The sequence below is a fragment of the Tupaia chinensis genome, unplaced genomic scaffold (genome assembly GCF_000334495.1).
Source record: "Tupaia chinensis unplaced genomic scaffold, TupChi_1.0 Scaffold143646_1, whole genome shotgun sequence".
Taxonomy (NCBI): Eukaryota; Metazoa; Chordata; class Mammalia; order Scandentia; family Tupaiidae; genus Tupaia; species Tupaia belangeri.
This window is the reverse complement of record NW_006203494.1, coordinates 172,697-193,100: the sequence shown is the minus strand read 5'-3', so window position 1 is coordinate 193,100 and position 20,404 is coordinate 172,697. Positions and strand designations below refer to the sequence as shown.

The window sequence follows — 20,404 nt, the reverse complement described above, 5'->3', positions numbered from 1 at the left end:
AAGTCGGTAGGTCCTGCTCCCCGGCGCGGGCTCGTTCGCGAGGCGGCGGGCGGCGGGGTGTCCCCAGGGAACGCTGCGGGTTCGACCGTGGGGCGGCCAGGAGGAAAGCGTGTGCTTGGCGTACGTGCCCCGAACCCGGTCCTGCCAGCCCGCTTACCTTACCTGGGTCAGGGTCGCTCCTTTTTTTTTTTTTTCTTTTTAAATAGATTTTTGCCATAAGGCGTGAGCGGTCTCCGGAGAGGGAGAGACAGAGATAGTGAGAGGGAAAGTCAGAAATCACCCCCTGAGGGATGGCCTCCGATCTTCTCCCGGGATCTTGGCAAGCATACGAGCGAGGCGGGAGTGTTGAGCCGCCGTTCTGTGCTCCAGCTGTGGTCGCTTAAGTGAGAGTCCAGCGAGGTAGCCACTACGTCGTCTGTGGGTTCCACCTTCGCCTTTTAACTGGCAGCCATCCGGAGGTGTCTGTTCTTCCCTGACGGTAGTGGCCCTGCTCAGCACGGTGGCTCTGCAGATTCGCACAGGGGCAGATTTCTGTGGAGCACTTGTCTGAACGTTCATTCTGGCTCAGGAAAGTTTGACTAACTGCTCACTGTCACCCTGTCCTTCAGGGCCAGGGTGTTACTGGCAGGTTTGCGTGGGATCTCATAGCCCCAGGGCCCAGGGGTGGTTCCCAGGTCCACCTGAGTACTCCAGGGTGGCCCACATCCTGTGTCCCTAGCTGGTTGGAAGGCTGGGCCGGGGGATTCAGGACCCAGGGAGACAACCCTCTTATCTCCTCTCTCCTCCCTGCCACCCCCCCACTACAAATACAGGCCAAAAACTCAATATCAACAGGTCGTGTGTATATAAGTTGATAACATGATTCAAGAGTGTGTTGGTGGGGGAACGTTCACTGATAATTCTCAGGTAATTTGGCATTGCTTTATATTTTCAAAAAAAAATGTCATTTATCAGATGGTATAATGGTTCCATCGCTGGATTCCCACATAGTCGACTGTGGTTCAAGTCCTGTACACGGCGGCTTAAAACTCATGCCAGGCACGTGTGCATGCGTGCCCCAAATCCCAGGGGAACAGAGGAGAAGGGATTGCGATGTGGCCATCCCTCCTGGGGAGCGATTTCTCACTTTCTGTTTCTCTGTATAATTGTTTAAGGTATTTATTGTTCACTCCAGCATACAGCACAGGTCCCTGTATGTTAACGGACTGCTTAAGCTTACATAGCTAGTAAGGAGTTGGAACCGTTGGTGCATACATGACGCTAAACAAATCCAATGGTGGTGGGCATCTACTTCTGTCTCTTTCTCTTTCTCTCTCTCTCTCATAGTTTTCTTATTTCTAGAAGACCAGAAGTGAGTTTATTTTTAGTTTTTTGAAGTTATGAAGGAAAACACAGGAGGTATATTACTGGTTCTTATCTTTTCTCCCCAAGGGTAACTTTTCCTCCATTCCAGTTGTTAGAATTTTTATCTCAGAATCCTTAGCTGGGGCTATGTGCATATCTACGCATGTGCGTGTATACACACACATTTGTTTGTTCTAGGTTTTTGCTATAGGGTATGTGGTCACCAGAGAGGACAGAAAGGACCCAGTACACTGCAGAGATGGCTGTGCCACAGTGCCTTCTGTTAGGGCTTTGGGCACACTGCGCACACTCAGCAGTGATTTTAAAGCCAGTGACCCGCACATTCAACCATGTGGGACTTGGCACCCTAACTAGCTCTGTGCCATTTGCTGGCTCACCTGTGCTGTGAGCTTTTGGGCCAGTCCTGTAGCTCAGTACAGGGAGCCAGACCTCACATGGTTGACAGTGATTCAAGTCCCAACCCCTCTGGCTTGAAGAAAACACCAGATGCATAAATATGTGTGCTCATAATCCTGACAAGATTATGGAGTGGAGGAAGAGGATTGCAGCAGGACCATGCCCCATGTGGTGGTTCACTCTCACACTCTCTCTCTCTGACAAGCATACATGCCCTCTGGGAATTTAAAAAGAAAAAAGAGATAACTTATCAAAAAATGAGGATAAGCTGAATATTAGAAATGCAAACACAAGTCTTTTTTTATAATGTAGTCTTTTCACAGTAAATTAGATAGATCCCTTAACTAAAATGGCAACTTCGTTGTATGTGGTCAACGTGTGAAATTTCCAATACTGAGCATACAGTGGCAATGTCACTGTGACAGGTAATAGGAGACATAGATTGTGAGAGATTATCTTGAGACCACAGCAAATTTTAGATCTATAAATATTAAAATAGCATATAATTTCAACTCTAAAATACCATAAAGTGGGGGACCAGCAGATGGTGTAGTGATTGTGTTGCTGGAGTCCCACATGGTTGACTATGGTTTGAGTTCCAGACCTAGCAAGTTCTAACTCAGGCCAGGGAGTATGTATGTTTCCAAAATCCCAAGAGGAGACTGGAGGAGAGGGGATTGGGGCATGGCCAACCCCCTGGCAGGTGAGTTCTCATTTTCTGTCTTTATGGTGAGCACAGGTATCCTATAGCACAAATTTCTCCCAAAAAATATAATTAGTAGCTCTTTCCTGCTATACAAGATGGCAGGTGAAAAAGCTGCAAAGCATGGGACCAGCAGTTAGCGTAATGGCTATGTCGCTGGACTCCCACGTAGTCGACTGTGGTTCTAGTCCTGGGCCCAGTGGCTTAAAACTCACGTCGGGCGCGTGTGCGTGCATGCCCAAGATCCCGAAAGGAGAGAATGGTGGAGAAGGGATTGCGACGTGGCCATCCCCCCTGGGGGGTGATTTCTCTCTTTCTGTCTCTCTGTCTGTCTCTGTCTGTCTGGCCAGCGCACGCGCCCTATAGCAAAAACTTCTCAAAAAGAAAAAGAAAGAAAGAAAAAAGCTGCAAAGCGGGATACTAAGGAGAAGAAATCTGAAGCCAAGAAGGCTGATGCCAGGGACCAGCAGTTATTGTAATGGCTATGTTGCTGAACTCCCACGTAGTCGACCGTGGTTCGAGTCCCAGACCCAGTAGCTTAAGCTCATGCCGGGCTCGTGTGTGTGCGTGCCCAAGATCCCGAGAGGAGAATGGAGGAGAAGGGATTCTGGTGTGGCCATCCCTCCTGAGGGGTGATTTCTCGCTTTCTGTCTCTCTGTCTGTCTGGCAAGCGCATGCGCCCTGTAGCAAAAACCTCTCCAAAAAAAAGAAAATAAAGAAAATTTAAAAAAAAGAAGGCTGATGCCAGTGACGAGGTTAAAAAGGGTGACCCCAAGGCTAAAAAGTCCAAGAAGGGGAAGCCTCATTGCAGCTGAAACCCCGTCTTGGTCCAGGGCATCGGCAGATACTCCTACCTGCCTTGTATTTCAGGAAGGCTGTGTACAAGAGGGAATACTCGGCCACCAAATCCAGGATTGAAAAGAAAAAGAAGGAATGTTCTTGCAGGTGTCACAAAACCAGTTGGTGGACACAAGAATGGTGGTACCTGGGTGGTTAAGCTGCACAAAATGCCTAGGTATTATCCTACTGAAGATATGCCTCGAAAGCTGTTGAACCACAGCAAAAAACCCTTCAGTCAGCATGTGAGAAAGCTATGAGCCAGCCTCACTCCAGAGCAACAAATAAAATCTGCTAATGGATGGAATTTTGTCAAATTTACTTTTTTCTTTTTTATTGGAGAGGTTTTTGCTATAGGGCACATGCCCTCGCCAGAAAGACAGAGACAGACAGACAGAAAGCGAGAAATCACCTCCCGGGGGGATGGCCACACCGCAATCCCTTTCTCCTCCATTCTCCTCTTGGAATCTTGGGCATGCACGCACACACGCCCAGCATGAATTTAAGCAACTGGGTCTGGGACTCGAACCGTGGTCGACTACATGGGAGTCCAGCGACGTAGCCAGTACACTAACTGCTGGTCCCCCCAGTCCCTTTCACTGGAGCTGTGCAATGATGGTGAGCTCTGAGGCAATAACGCCTTGGGAGATGAATATTTGGGTGAACTGTGGGGCTATCTAGGACCCACTGACCAAGGCTTCCCTCCCCTCTCCTTATTGCTGCATGTTCTACAGTTCTAATTGCACGAAGGAGGGCCCTCAGCATTCGTGTGTGTGTGTGTGTGTGTGTGTGTGTGCCCCAGCCATAAAGTTAATATCGGAAAACTATTGATCCTTTCACATTTTTTTAAAAGAATGTATGTATGTATGTATGTATGTATGTATGTATTATCTTTTACATGAGTTTTGCCAGAGAAACACAGTGAGAAAAAGAAAGAGAGTGAGAATGTAAGCCGCCAGGGCCGGAATTCAAACCACAGTCAGCCATGTGGGAAGTCCAGCACCTTAACCACCACGCCACCTGCCGGCCCCTCACATTCCTTTTAAAAGCTATCTCCAGGCCAGCGGGTGGTGTGACCAAGGGCACTAGATTCCCATGTGGCCAGCTGCAGTTTGAATCTTGGACCTGGTGGCTTGCTTTTTCACTTGCCCTCTTCCTCTCCTCTTTCTCTGTCCTTCTCTGGTCAAATTTAAATAAATATATAAATAAAGTTAAATAAAGTAATTCTTTTTTTTCCTTTTTTTTAAAAAGAAAAGGCTGGGACCAGCAGTTAGCATAATGGCTATGTCGCTGGACTCCCACGTAGTCGACCGCGGTTCGCATCCCAGACCTGGTGGCTTAAAACTCACGCCGGGCGCGTGTGCGTGCGTGCGTGCCCAAGATCCCGAGAGGAGAATGGAGGAGAAGGGACTGCGGCGTGACCATCCCCCCTGGGGGGTGATTTCTCACTTTCTGTCTCTATGTCTGTCTCTGTCTGGCGAGCGCAAGCACCCTATAGCGAAAACCTCTCAAAAAGAAAAAAAAAAAAGAGAAAGCTATTGCAAATAAAAAGAATGAGGACAGGGACCAACAGATAGCGTGACAGTTATGTTGCTGAACTCCCATGTAGTTAACTGTAGTTCGAGTCCCAGACCCAGTGACTTAAAACTCATGCCGGGTGTGTGTGTGTGCACGTTCCAAGAAGACAACGGAGAAGGGCCTATAGCGTGGCTATCTGTGCTGGGGTGTGATTTCTTACTCTATCTCTCTGTGTCTCTGGTGAATGAGTGTGCCCTATAGTAAAAGTGTCTTAAAGAAATGAGGAACAAAGACTAACACAGTAATTGCTGATGTGCCAGGTAGTATTCTAATTGCTTTATCACGTGGTCAGTTTTCATAATGATCTTTATTATTCCTGGTGTTACAGATAAGAAAACAGGCATAGATGAGTTGAGAGAGGATCAAAAGCACACTGTCTGAGAGTAAAACCAGTGTCTTCACTGTCCATCTGGATAGTTGCCTTTGTGGCATGTATGCCCGTGGTTGACGGTATTACTGCCCTGCAATACTCACCATTTAAAATTACACTTCAGCAAAGTGCAATATTAAATAGTGTCATAAGTCCTTAGGTCAATGTTGCTACTGCTCAGTCCATGAAGGCCAAGAGTCTTGTGTTCCGTGCCTTACACGTGCAGCAGAGCCTAGGTGACTTGCTGATCTGTGACAAGGAGAATTTGAACCTTTAACCCACTATGCTTTTTCTTCCTTGTACACACACCTCTGAGACCTGCCTATGTGCATTCAGCCTGTAATGTCCATTCTTACCCACTATTTTTTTAACCATCAGAATTCTTTTAAGAGGTTTTTTGTCTTAGGTGTGTGCACACTTGCTGGATAGACAGACAGATGAGAGGGAAAGTGAAGAATCACCCCCTGGGAGGATGTCCACCCTTCATTCTCCTGGGATTTGGGGCATGCATGCACACATTCCTGGCGTGATTTTGAAGCCACTGGGTCTAAGACTCGAACCGTGGTCAGCCATGTGTGATGGGAATTGGGCACTCTTCCGCCTACACGGTTTCTTCTCTAAGATGGCCAAGCTCCGGTCCTGCTTTCCCCTGAGCATCATTTGGTGGTCAAAACATCTGTTCTCACTTTTTTGATGCTCAGGGATCCATACCAACCAGGGAGAAAGCACCTTGCAGTGGGCGTGGTTAGGCTGCTTTTCTCCATTCCTCCACACACATGCTCAGGAGGGCTGGGGTTCACACCAAGATTGTACACGTAGGATCTGGCTTTCCATCCACAGCACCTAACCACTGTGCTACAAGTCCGGCCCAAAACACCTGTTTTAAAGGAAACTACAATTTTTCATCTTTCCTCCATTGACAACCTTGCATACCCTCTCCAAATTCTGTTTTGCCAGTAACCTGCAGAGCCACCTATAGCTGGCCTTTGCCCTGAAAGCTTGTGTTGTTCTGAAGGTCTGTACCGGCTGTCGGTCGCACTTTGTCCCCATTCTGGCCTATTCGTTTTGCCGAATCCTCCATGCAGCAGTTTTCCAGCAGGAGCTTGGGAGTCAGACCAAGTCGGATTTGAATTCTGAAGTGGCTTCTGTCAGCTTCTGACCTTGGTTTCCATCTCTGAAGCAAGAATGAATTTAAGTGTTTGGCACATGACAGGTGTTAATGAGTGGTAGGGTCTGTGTTGTTAATTGAATTTATGCATGTTTTCTTTTCAGAGGGCCCGGGCCCAGCACATTGTACCCTGTACCATATCTCAGCTGCTTTCTGCCACTCTCATTGATGAAGTGTTCAAAATTGGGCATGTTGAAATTTCACAGGTATGTAAGAGAACTTGAGAGTCATTTAATCATATGAAGAATAAAATAAAACTTATCCTCATTTAAAATATGTAAATGTAGGCCAGCAGGTGATGCAGTGGTTAAAAGCACTGGAGTCTCACGTGGCCTACTGTGGTTCGAGTCCCAGACCTGGTGGCTTGCTCTCTTACTTTCCCTCTCTCTCTGTCTCTGGTCAAATTAAAAAATAATCATAACAAATGGAATTAAACAGATACTGGGGTGTGTGTGTAAATGTTGCTTTGGTTTCCAAGAAAAGGAAACTTTCTTTTTTTTTTTTTTTTTTTTGAGAGGTTTTTGCTATAGGGTGTATGCACTTGCCAGACAGACAAGAGACAGAGAGACAGAAAGTGAGAAATCACCCCCCAGGGGAGATGGCCACATCACAGTCCCTTCTCCATTCTCCTCTCGGGATCTTGGGCACGCACACGAGCCCGGCATGAGTTTTAAGCCACCGGCTCCGGGATGTGAACCGTGGTCAACTGCGTGAGAGTCCAGTGACATACCATTATGCTAACTGCTAGTCCCAATAAACTTTCTTTTTCTAAACCAGGTCACGATCGTGGGGATAATCAGACATGCCGAGAAGGCGCCAACCAACATTGTTTACAAAGTAGATGACATGACAGCTGCGCCTATGGATGTCCGCCAGTGGGTTGACACAGATGTAAGTGGCTGCTTTTGAACGAGGGTGATGATGTTACTTCTAAGGTATTGAATTTCTTTTAGTCTTACTTGTAAACTATTTTTATTTTTATTTTTTGCATGAGAGAGAGAAGCACTCGCTTCAGGGTTTCTCATTGCAGTTCCCTCCCACTGCCCTCCACCTTGGCAGGACCTAGGACGTCTGCCTTGCTTACATTCAATGTAGAAGATTTTTATAATAAACAATTGTTTTCATTTCAAAAACCACAAGTTATCTATGAAGAAATTAATTTTTGCTTTCCAAAGAAACAGAGGAAAGTTGATTCAGTAGTTGTTTTGTGGAACTGATTCTGAACAAAGCCGTGCCCACTTCCGGGTGTATACAGAATGTGTGAACAGGTGTCTCTCTGTGACCACGTGGGAAGCTAGCAGGTGGTCGGGACAGTCGGGCTGTGTTTACTATGCAAACATGTTTCGCGTTTCCGGACGACCCAGGAGATTCTGCAGACACCAACCAGGGCATGCTCAGAGAGAGTGTACTGTTTCCCTGGGAGACATTCAAGGCGACCTGGAATCTCGCTCCCCAGAGATAACTGCCATTACAGCACATTTGATAAATGCCCTTTGAGCATGTCTTTCTGAATTACTGGACGTATAGATAACAGGCATATATTGGGTTGTCTAGAAAGTCACGATGCATTTTGCATAGAAAAATACATTGTGATTTGCCCTTCAACCTAATGGTTTTACTGTGGAAAAGGATAATGAGGGAACAGCGGGTGGCATGGTGGTTAGGGCACTGGACTTTTAAATGGCTGATCACGGTTTGAGTCCTGGATGTGGCACTTGCTTTCTAACTTTCTCTCTCTGTTCCTATCTGTGGTCAAATAAAATAATAATAAAATTGAATAAATCTTTTGAAAAAGGATAATGATAATTAACTCCTGTAATCTGTTTTTTCACTCAAAACTCTGTTCTGAAATTTTTTTTTTTGGTATTATTATAATTTATTTTAAGAATTATTTTATTTAACTTCATTTGTCTGTTTATTTATTTTTTCTTTTTTGGAGAGGTTTCTGCTATAGGGCATGTGTGATTGCCAGAAAGACAGAGAGAAACACAGAAAGTGAGAAATCATCCCCCGGGGGGATGGCCACGCTGCAACTCCTTCTTCATTCTACTCTCAGGATCTTGGGCATACACATGCATGTGTCCAGTGTGAGTCTAAGCCACCAGGTCCAGGACTTGAACTATGGTCGACTACATGGGAATCCAGCAACATAGCTATTACACCAACTCCTTCATTTGTTTATTTGAATTTCACCGGAAAGAAAGAAAGTGAGAAAGCAAGCCACTAGGTCCAGGACTCAGACTGCGGTCGGCCATGTGAGAATCCAGCACTTTTACTATGCAAGTATGCCACTTGCTGGCCTTATTTATATTTTACTTTTTTAAAAAATGTATTTAATTATATTGATTCATTTATTTTAATTTGACCAGGGAGAGAGAGAGAGACAAGGAAAGTGAGAAAGCAAGCCACTGGATCCGGTATTCGAACTGCAGTTGGCCATGTGGGAGTGTCCAGCGCCTTAACCACCGCGCCACCTGCTGGTCCCACTTACATTTATTTTTACTTACTTATGTTTATTTACTTACTCCTGTTTATTTAATAACTTACTTACTCATATTTATTTACTTATTTACTTAATTATTATTTATTTATTTTTAAAGGAGATTTTTGCTATAGGGTACGTGCTCTCACCAGAGAGACAGACCAAAAGCAAGAAATCACCCCCAGGGGATGGCTATGCTGCAGTTTCTCTCTTCCATTCTCCCCTTGGAGAGATCTTTTTTTTTTTTTTTTTTTTTTTATTTTTTTTTTTTACTTTTTTTTTTTTTTTTAATTTATTTGTCTACGTTCATTCACTGTACATCGTTACAGCATACAAAATCAGATTTTCCATCCAGAGTACACTGTATATTGTCTCAATCAAGCACATCAACATACATGTTATTGTCAACAAATAATTTTCCATTTCTTGTTTCCTATATGTTTTGCTTCCCCCTCTACCCTTGGGATCTTTTTAAACCTCCAGGTCCGGGACTGGAACCGCCATTGACTATATGGGAGTCTAGCAACAAAAATACACATTTTCCTTGCTATTTTGGTTTCTACCCTAGGGCACATGTGCTCATAGGAAAAACAGTGAGTGGGAGAGTAAGAGATTACCCTTGGGAGAGTGGCCACACTCAGCCCCTTCTGAGAGAGTGTCATGTCTTCCTGTGAGCTCGCTTTGGTTTCTACCATAGGACACGTGTGCTCACAGGAAAGATGTGAATGGGAGAGTAAGAACTCACCCCCTAGGAGGGTGGCCACACACAGCCCCTTCTGGGAGAGTGTCATTTCTTCATATTCTTCCTGCGAGCTCATTTTAGTTCTTTTGCTGGGGGTTATATACACTTGCCAGAGAGAGACAGAGATGAGAGAAGGAGAAAGTGTGGCCCCAAAGGGGTGGACCACTATGATCCCTTCTCCATTCTCAGGGTCTGGGCACACACACAGGTGCCTGACATGCTTCTCCAAACCTCCTGGTCTGGGACTCACACCAGTGAATTGGCTGTGTGGGACCCAGCCACCTTAGCCTCCATGCTGCCTGCTGGCCCCCCACTGAGTTTTAAGAATCTTGAATTTTTGCCACTACAATAGTGTTTTGTTTGGGGGAACTTTTTTCCAAATAGTCTTTTCAGTGAGAACTGAGAATTATGTCCATCCTTTTTTTACTTTGATGTTTTGTTTTTGTTTGTTTTTTGTTTTGTTTTGTTTTGGAGAGGTTTTCGCTATAGGGCGCGTGCGCTCGCCAGACAGACAGAGACATAGAGACAGAAAGCGAGAAATCACCCCCCAGGGGGGATGGTCACGCCACAATCCCTTCTCCTCCATTCTCCTTTCGGGATCTTGGGCACGCACGCATACGCGCCCGGCGTGAGTTTTAAGCCACCGGGTCCGGGACACGAACCACTGTCGACTACGTGGGAGTCCAGCGACATAGCCATTACGCTAACTGCTGGTTCCCAGCCAGAGAGAGTTTTGTATAGGGTGTGTGTGCTCATTCCCTTCTCCGTTCTCAGGGTTTGGGGCACGCATGTACATGTGCCCAGCATGAGTTTCAAGCTTCTGGGTCTGGCACTCAAACTATGTTTAGCCGTGTTCGAGTCCAGGGACAAAACCATAATGCCATTTGCTGGTCCCTCTTCCTTGGTCTTTGTAGGGTTCTCCTTTTACTGTGTTCAGTGCTGTTGTGGAGTGTTGTATAGCTTTTCTCCTGAGTCCTATGGTTCTTCACCTCCAGGAGTATTTGTTAGTAAGAGTTGGAAAAATAGTAAGTTTGTCATAAGTAGGCAATTTCTTAGGCAATTTGTCTTTTAGCTTTGAAAATTTTTTATAGTCCCGGGGCCGGCAGGTGGTGTGGTGGATGAGGGCGCTGGACTCTCACATGGCCAACCACGGTTTGAGTCTCGGACCTGGTGGCTTGCTTTCTCACTTTCCCTTCTCATGCTCGCTCTCTCTCTCTCTTTCTGGTCAAATTAAAAATAATAATAATAAAATGAATGAATAAATAAAATAAAAATTTATAGTCCCAAAGTATTTTTGGCTCTTGGTGTTTGGAGAGGATGGAAGAGAAAATTACCTTCGGGGTCTCACCATTTGTGTCTTCTGTCCCATCCTCCTGCATGACTGCAGCCACAGACAGTAGCACTGTGCACCTCTGTGCAGCTCTGAGGCTAGACCTCAAATTTAGCTTTTAATGGTCCATATTTTTTTTATTATTATTTTACAATTTCTTCTTAACTTTGCTCCATTTGTAATATATTTGATAAAAGGGACTTAGAGATTTGACTTTACTTTGCTCATACTTTTTTTTTTTTTTCCTTTCTTAGCGAGATTTTTGCCATAGATGATGTATACTCACAGGAGATACAGAGAGACAAAAAGCAAGAAATCGTCCCCTGGGGGATCGCCACGCTGCAATCACTTCTCTATTCTCTCGGGATCTTGGGCACGTACGCACATGCGCCCAGCATGAGTTTAAGCCATCAGGTCCAGGACTCGAGCCACGGTTCGCTACATGGGAGTCCAGCGATAAAGCCATTATGCCCACTGCTGATCCCAGCCTCATATGGTTTTAAGTTATCTGTGGGGGCCGGCAATTGGTTTGCTAGTTAAGGGCACTGGACTCCCACATGGCTGACCTTGCTTTGAGTCCTCGACCTGGCAGTTTGCTTTCTCACTTTCCCTTTCTCTCTCTCTCCCTCTCTCTCTCTCTCTTTCTTTCTCTCTGTCTCTCTGATCAAATTTTAGAAATAATAAGAATAAATAAAATTAAACAAAATATTTTTTTCTTTTTTTTTTTAAACTAAAAGTTACCTGTGGTTCCAGTAGGTGACCTGGTGGTTGCAGACGCTGGACTCCCACATGGCCGACCACCTTTCAAGTACCAGACCTGGCAGCTTGCTTTTTCACTTTTTCTCTCTCACTTTCATTCTCTCTCTCGTCAAATTAAGATAAGTAAAGTTCAATAAAATAAATGTTTATTTAAAAAGTTACCTGTGGGAATACAAAGTTTTATCTGTGGTATCAGTTCAACTGTAAAATTATAAATGGAGTGACGAGACCAGCAGTTGGTGTAATGGCTATGTCGGTGGACACCCATGTGGTTGACCATGGTTTGAGTCCCAGACCCAATGGCCTAAACCCACGCTGCACGTCTGTCCGGGTGGTCCCACCTGAGCGTGTGTGCGTGTGTGCCCAAGATTCCGAGAGGAGAAAGGAGGAGAAGGGATTGTGGTGTGGCCCTCCTGTCTGGGGGGGTGATTTCTCACTTTCTGTCTCTCTGTCTTTCTGGTGAGTGCACACACCCTATTGCAAAAACCTCTCCCCCCAAAAAAAATTATCAATGGAGTGAAATGCAAAACTAAGTCCTGCTCCATGTGATGGGGTTTTATTTTTTAGCTACAGGGCACATGTGCTAGCTGGAGAGACAAAGAATGCACCCCCTTGGGGGATGGCCACACTACAGTCCTTTCTCTGTTCTCCTTGGGCTGTTGGGCACACTCACCTGTGCCCAGAGTGTTTCTCAATTGACTAGGTCCAAGACGCGAACCATGCAGTTGGTATGTGGGGCCCAGCCACCTTCCTCTGCACCACCTGCCACCCCTGCAGTGTTCTCCGTGTTTTTATCTAGAATTTTGCTACAGGGCACATGTACTCGCCAGAGAGAGCCTGGGACAAAGAGAAAGTGAGAAAGCACCCCACAGTGGGAGGGCAGTGCTGTAGTCTCTTCTCCGTTCTCCTGGGACCTGGGGCGCACACACGGGCCCGACACGTTTCTTGGGCCACTGGTCTGGGACTGGGACTGCTGCCATGTGGGTCCAGCACCCTAACTGCTACACCACTTGCTGGCCTCGGGTTTAACTTGACCAGAGAGAGATGGGGGGGGTGATGTGAGAAAGCAAGTCGCCAGTCAAGGACTCAGACTGCGGTCGGCCACCTGGAAGCCTAGCGCCCCAACCACCAGGCCCCTGCCAGCCCTGTGTACTTTATACTTTTTTTTTTTTTTCATACTTCATACTTTTAAATACATGTATTTTATATAATCAGAAAAGAACTTTAAAATCAGCTAATATATTTTTCTCATAAATAATACCTACATATTTTAGAAGACTCAAAAACAAAATCAGTGGGGATTATTCCACTTAGCTGTTGTTAACATGCTGATGCGTGATAGTCCCCTACATGAAAAATGAACTTTCCTCCTGAGTTACGATTGGTCTCCCCAGGCAGTGCGCCATGCTCTGCGTGGGCATTGCAGCAGTGTGGGGTGCCCCGTGGTGTAAGTGGGTACCTTGTGCTCAGTAACCTGTGCCGCGGTGAGTCTCACCCCCCACGCGTGTTCATGACTGCCTCTTCAGTCCCTGGAAGTAAAACCTGCCAGTCGGTACCGCCTCCATAAAACAGTATACCTGAGAGCTGTGAGTGACAGTCACATGTGCTTCCTCCTTTTGTCACAGGGTACAGACATGAGCTAACGGGGAGAGAAAAGCAGCCCAAGTGAAGTGTGCTAGCCTCTGCCCCGTTGGAATCTGGTCACTCACATGTGCCGCAAGCTGTAGGGGCTGGGATTTGAATTGCATGGTCAGCCACTGGGATCTGGTATGGAGTTTGGAACTGGAAATCACCTTTAGAGATACTTTAATTCTTGATTTTACCCAAAAAGATCTAAGAGACTGGAGTAACAAATACCACATTGGGATTTTAGCTCTCTACATAGTACAGACATTAAAGGGGCTCTGGGACCAGCAGTTAGCGTAATGGCTATGTCGCTGGACTCCCACGAGTTGACCACGGTTCGCATCCCGGACCTGGTGGCTTAAAACTCACGCCGGGCGCGTGTGTGTGTGCGTGCCCAAGATCCCGAGAGGAGAATGGAGGAGAAGGGATTGCGGCATGGCCATCCCCCCTGGGGGGTGATTTCTTGCTTTCTGTCTGTTTCTGTCTGTCTGGCGAGCACATGCGCCCTATAGCAAAAACCTCTCCAAAAAAAAGAAAAAGAAAGGGGCTCTTACCCAGCATTACTAAAACCTGGGATCCATTTCCATCTTTATCCGTTAGGACGCCAGCGGTGAGAACACTGTGGTTCCTCCAGACACATATGTGAAAGTGGCTGGCCATCTGCGATCTTTTCAGGTAAAATGGGAATAAAATGGCAGTTAAAACGTATTTACATGAAGCAGTTTCTGGGTTTAGGGGACTTGAGTCTCTGTAATGGAAGTGATTTCATTCTCTTCTTTAGAAGAAAATAACTGGTTTTCATTTTAATAGGAAAGCAACAGAAAAGAAAGGAAAGAGTAGAACCTCCCTACAGGCACGCTGTGGCATTTGTCAGGTGTATCAGAGGAGGGCCGGATTAGGACTGAGGCAACTACTGTGCCTGGTCGATCGTGTGACCTTGGGCAAGTCGTGAACGTCTCTGAGCCAGCGTTGGGAGCTTCCTTGTGGGCTGTTTGGGTCACTTCTGAGTCAGCGTTTAAGTCCGTTACCTTTTCCCCACACTGACAAAAATTACACCAAAGAAAGCCACAGTGTTTTGGCCTGAGACCGACTTCAGTTCTCTCATCTCTTTTATTTTATTTTATTTTTTAAAATATTTTTGCTATAGGTACTCACCAGAGAGACAGAAAGGGAGAAATCACCCTCCAGGGGAATGGCCAACACCGTAATCCCTTCTCCCCTCAGGAGTCTCGGCACGCATGCAAACGCGCCCCGCGTGAGTTTTAAGCCACCAGGCCCAGGACTCGAACCACAGTCCACCATGCAGGAGTGCAGTGACACAACCTTTATGCCATCGGCTGGCCCTGAGTAAGCTCCTCTCTGATACACATTTTCTTTTCTATTTTAATAGAACAAGAAGAGCCTGGTAGCCTTTAAGATCATGCCCTTGGAGGATATGAACGAGTTCACCACACACATTCTGGAAGTGGTCAACGCACACATGACGCTGAGCAGCCCCAGCAAGCAGGTGGGACGTTCCTCCTCCTCCAACGCAGGCTGGTTTCATGCCGGCTTTGACTTTCTCAGCGTTCCGAGGAGGGTTGAGGAGAGGCCTCGCTGTCATGCAGCCGTCTCCTCCATAGCTTCTCTGTTGTCTTATTCTACATGAGACGCATGTTTCTCTGGGTTCCAGGGTTTTCTGACCCCGCTGGCCTGAAAGGCTGAGGCCGGAGACACTCTTGAGAGGGATTATGGGTACTGAGCTCTTAGCTCCAGGAACCTCTGCCCAGATTCAGAGGGCATCCTGAGAGGGACAGCTATGTGCTGCTTCCCTTCCAGCCTATCGGCTGCGTGTTTCTTGGTTTAGATCAGGATTTGTCCACGTTACTTAGTATTGTGTGAATTGACTTCAGCAAGTTCAAGTAAGACTACACAGTTTGTGGGTTCTAGTATTAAAAAGTCCTTAGATGAGAACCAGCAGACGACATAATGGTTACATCACTGGAGTCCCATGTATTCGGCCGCGGTTTGAGTACTGGATCCTGCGGCTTAAAACTCATGCCGGGCGTGTGCGCGTGCGTGCCCAAAATCCTGAGAAGAGGCTGGAGGAGAAGGGATTGTGATATGGTCATCCCCCCTTGAGGCGATTTTTCTTTCTGTCTCTCTGCTCCTCTGTCTCTTCAGCAAGCACACATGCCCTATAACAAAAACCTCTTTTTAAAAAGGGAGAGGGGCTGGACTCCTACATGGCCGACCATGGTTCAAGTCCCGGACCTGGTAGCTTGCTTTTTCACCTTCTCTCTCTCTCTCTCTCTGATCAGTTGGAAAATAATAACAACAAGTAAAGTTAAAATAATTATTTAATAAAAAGTCCTTAGATTATTCTGGGAGTAAGAGCACAGTGAGAGACTAGAGAACTGAGGCGCCCCTACGGACTCTGTTGTGTCCCACTCTTGACAAGCACCATGCTAAGACCTGGTGCACAGAGGTGAGCTCCTCCATTTTCGTGTGGATGATACCAGCTGCTGGTCCCGGTCTGACTTACCTTTTAAAAATCTTACTCAGTGGGACCAGCAGTTAGCATAATGGCTATGTCACTGGACTCCCATATAGTCTATCGCGGTTCGAGTCCCAGACCCAGTGGCTTAAACTCACACTGGGCATGTGTGCATGCGTGCCCAAGATCCCGAGAGGAGAAGTGAGGAGACGGGATTGCGGCATGGCCATCCCTCCTGGGGGTGATTGCTCGCTTTCTGTCTTTCTGGCGAGCGCGCGTGCCGTAGAGCAAAAAACCTCTCCAAAAGAAAAAAATCTTACTCGGACTAGCCCCATTGCCTAGTGGTTAGGGAATCAGATCCCACATGGCTGGCTGCAGTTCAAATTCCAGCCCCAGCAGCTTGAAAAACACGTAGGGCACATGTGTGTGCCCGAAATCCTGACAGGTCGGAGAGAGGGAGGAGGGTATTGTGGTGTGACCTCACCCGTTCTGGGTGTTCTTCCCTCTCTGTCTCTGGAGGGTACACATGTCCTCTGGCCATTAAAGAGAAAGGCAAGGCTGCTGTGTGGGCGGCGCTGCGGCACCAGTGTCTTACTCATCCCCGAGAGCAGGGCATTGTGGGGCAAGAAGTGGCTGGATTCCTTTTTTTTTTTTTTTTTTAATAAGAATTATCTTATTTAACTTTATTTATTATTTTAGTGTTCCCAGAAAGACACACATAGAGAGAGAGAAAGTGAGAAAGCACGTTTTCAGGTCTGGGACTCTAACCACGGTTGGCCGTGTGGGGTCTAGCACCCTGACCACCGCGCCACCTACCGGCCCCGGATTCTCACATATCTGAAAGGTAGCACTAGCAGGACTCCCAGAATATGGAGAAAAGGGAGGGTTCCAAAATGATGCTGGGTTTGATGCTGAAGCACCCAGATGAAGGCTTGGAGGATGGAACCCAGAGTTCCATCCTGGACTTACCAAGTATGAAGTGCCAATTGGAGGATGGAGGGGCTTATTGGATATGTGGGTCCAGGACTAAAGCAGGGGGCGGTCACAGAGAGACCACCTGGGAGTCGTCGATTTGCAGGGCTGTATAAAGCTGACACGAGCTGCGGGGCATGGAGGGGAGAGGCCTGGGCTCCCGCCATACCAACTTCTGAAGCCCAGAAACAAAGCAGAAGCAGCGAGAGTCAACAGAGTTGTGATTGGACAGTGAGGAACGTGGGCGGTGTGGCTCTGCAGAGTACCTGGACGCTGCTCCAAGAAGGGACGAGTAGAGACCACCTGGAAGACGGTTGGGACAGGGAAGGGCCGCGGTGGCCTTGGGAACCCAGGCTTCAGGACATTCAGGACAGAGGCTCTGGCCCCGCACGTGTGCTGGCAGGTCTGCTGTAGAGCCGTGGTGCTGGGGTTCCACTCCCCTGCCAGCCTGGGCAGGCCGAGAACTGTGGCATAGGCCTGTGGTCCTAGGTAATGGGACACTGCCCGGGCACAGCATGGCAAGCTCCTCAGAAGCCTCTCTCCCTGCTTTTTTTTTTTTTTTTTGAAGGATATTTTTGCTATGGATGCGTGCGCTCACCAGAGAGACAGAAAGCAAGAAATAACCCCCTAGGGGGTGGCCTTGCTGCAGTCCCATCTCCATCCCATTCTCTCAGGATTTTGGGCACATGTGCTTGGCATGAGTGTTAAACTTCCGTTCTAGGACTTAAACCATGGTTGGCTACATGGAAGTTTAGCGATGTAACCACTGCGCCATCTACTGGCCCCATATTTCTATTGATGACAAAAGAGGAGCTTCAGGGTCCGGAGAAAGGCTGCAGTATCCATCTCTGCTGCACTGCGTGCGTGTCACAGTGTGTGTGGGTGGCCTTCAGAAAGCCCATGGCAAGCATATCTCATGTAATCCTGCAGTGAGGGCCGTCAGGCGGCAGCGTGGTGTATGGTTCCCACGTGGCTGATCAGTGTTTGAGTGCCGGACCCGATACTTGAATATCATGCTGGGCATATGTGCACATGTGTGTGCCCAAAATCCTGAGAGGACAATAGAGAAGGGATTGCAGCATGGCCATCCCCACTCGAGGTGACCTCTCACTTTTGCCCTATTTCTCTGGCAAGTACACGCGCCATGTAGTGAAAGCCTAAGGAAGGTGGGGTGGTTTTTACAAATTCTTGTGCTTAGAGGGGCGGCAGGTAGCGTAGTGTTTAAGGGCGCTGGGCTCCCACTTGGCCTACTGCAGTTCAAGTCCTGGACCAGCACCTCACTTTCTCGCTTTCACTCTCGCTCTCTCTCTCTGTCCCTTTCTGGTCAAATTTGAGTGAATGAATAAATGAGTAAGTAAATTCTCTCTCTTTTTCTTGTTATCTTTTTTTTTTGAGAGAGATTTTCACTATAGGGCGCGTGCGCTCGCCAGGCAGACAGAGACATAGAGACAGAGAGCGAGAAATCACTCCCCGGGGGGATGGTCATGCCGCAATCCCTTCTCCTCCACTCTCTTCTCAGGATCTTGGGCATGCATGCACATGCGCCCGGCGTGAGTTTTAAGCCACCGGGTCCGGGACGCGAACCGCGGTCGACTATGTGGGAGTCCAGCGACATAGCCATTACACTAACTGCCGGTTCCCAATAAATTCTCTTTTTGAAAAAAGGAAATGTTCAGGACCAGCAGTTGGCGTAATGGCTATTTCGCTGGACTTCCATGTAGTCCACCGCGGGTCGTGTCCTGGACCCGGTGGCTTAAAACTCACGCCAGGCACATGTGCGTGTATGCCCAAGATCCTGAGAAGAGAATGGAGGAGAAGGGATTGCAGCGTGTTTGTTTTTTTTGAAGGGGGTTTTTCTCTCTCTCTGTCTGTTTGGCGAGCGCACATGCCCTATAGCAAAAAAAAAAAAAAAAAAGAAATGTTCGCGCTTAGATGAAGTTGTACTTTAAATCTATTTTCCCGTGAACTTTTTGAAGTGTCAAATAGTGTATGATAAAAATAATGGTAAGGTGAGCACAAGTAGAAACTCAAAGTGTAGAGAATTACATTGAGGGGCAAACGAAATCTCGTTCCCACTGAGGATTGCTTTACCCCCACAGGGGTTGGTTTGGCACATGGAGACAGTGATTTGGGGTGAGCATAGGGTACCATGGAGCTGCTTGAGGGAGTGCCTGCATCGAAGCATAAAGACTGGGGACCAGCAGTCGGCGTAATGGTTACGTCGCTGGACTCCCATGTAGTCGACTGTGGTTCGAGTCCCGGACCCGGTTGCTTAAACTCAAGATGGGCGCATGTAGGGAATTAGCAGTTAGCGTAATGGCTATGTTGCTGGACTCCCATGTAGTTGACCACGGTTCGCGTCCCGGACCCGGTGGCTTAAAACTCACAATGGGCACATGTGCGTGCATGCCCAAGATCCCAAGAGGAGAATGGAGGAGAAGGGATTGCAGCGTGACCATCCCCCTGGGAGGCGGTTTCTCCCTTTCTGTCTCTATGTCTCTGGCAAGCGCATGTGCTCCATAGCAAAAACCTCTAAACAAACAAAAAAAAACAATAAAGACAGGAGCTGGGGCCACCTGGATCAAGGGGGGAGGCCGCTTCGGCAAAGGTATTTGGGTGAGAAACACAACTCAGATCAGTGTCACTGAGTCATAAAATGTAAGACTGTCCTACCAGAAGGCACTGGAGAGCCATCCAGCTTAAAAGGGACCGTAACTAACTAGTGTTTAGCTACCTCAGAGCAGTAGCATTTAATGAGCATTTGCTGCATGCGTCAGCCTCCTTACTGGGTGGGGTTTCTCTGGGCTTTGCAGCACTGTCGTATTCGCTGCGGGTCCTTAGCATACTCGGTCTCTGTCGCCCTTGCTTCTTCAGTTCATGGACAGAATGCTGACAGCTCGCGCTGCACACCAGTGTCTATGCGGAGCCCAGAGGGCATGCTGGGCGCCGCGAGTGTCCGGAGGCGCACACAGGCCATGGCGGTTAAATCGGACTGCGTGCAGCTGTGACATGTGCTGAGCACCGAGACTCGACTGCAGCGCCAGCCCACAGCACAGTGGCTAAGCCCCTGGGTAGGGAGCGGGTCCCACACAGACGCTGCAGGTCAGACCTGGTCCCAGGGGCTGGGAAACGCCAGGCACGTGTGCACGTGTGCCCCCACCCAGACAAGACAGCACAGGTGTGGCTGGCCCTTTTGTGCCACAGTTAAGTGCTGTCCACTGGGGCTGGGTCTCACGGGGCTGAATTCTCTTGGAATCCCAGCCCTTGACTAGGAAAACGCCAGGAACATGTGTGTGCCCAGTCCTGACCAGTGGAAGAGCAGAGAGCGTTGTGGCAGGACTGCACCCGCTGCATGTGCCTGCGGCAGCTCGCCCACTCAGCTCTCTAGCAAGAACGTGCACCGTTTTGCCATTAGGAACCTACTCCTCTTGTAAACAGGTGTGAGGCAATCTTTGAAAACGGCTCACTGTTCTCCGGGCCCAGAGAGCCCCAGAGTCGTGTAAGCGAGAGGGGCGAGTCTTTGTGTTCACTCTAAGGACGCCCGTGAAAGTGCCCGGCCACCACGTGTCCGAAGGCTGTCCTTCAGCAGTGTGTGCCGAC

The 20,404-nt window shown here is 47.8% G+C and overlaps 1 protein-coding gene across 2 annotated transcripts in view; it reads left to right on the top strand.

Moving 5' to 3' along the window:
• Window positions 1-6,521: 6,521 nt before the first annotated feature.
• RPA2 (replication protein A2) overlaps window positions 6,522-20,404 on the top strand; it is a gene marked incomplete at its 5' end in the record, with an annotated part of 22,654 nt that continues 8,771 nt past the window's right edge. Inside the window, 4 exon segments of one of the 2 annotated variants that reach the window (XM_014582552.1) lie at window positions 6,522-6,623; window positions 7,195-7,308; window positions 13,957-14,031; window positions 14,747-14,863. In XM_014582552.1, coding sequence (XP_014438038.1) covers window positions 6,522-6,623; window positions 7,195-7,308; window positions 13,957-14,031; window positions 14,747-14,863 — 408 coding nt within the window. 2 annotated transcript variants of the gene reach the window in all.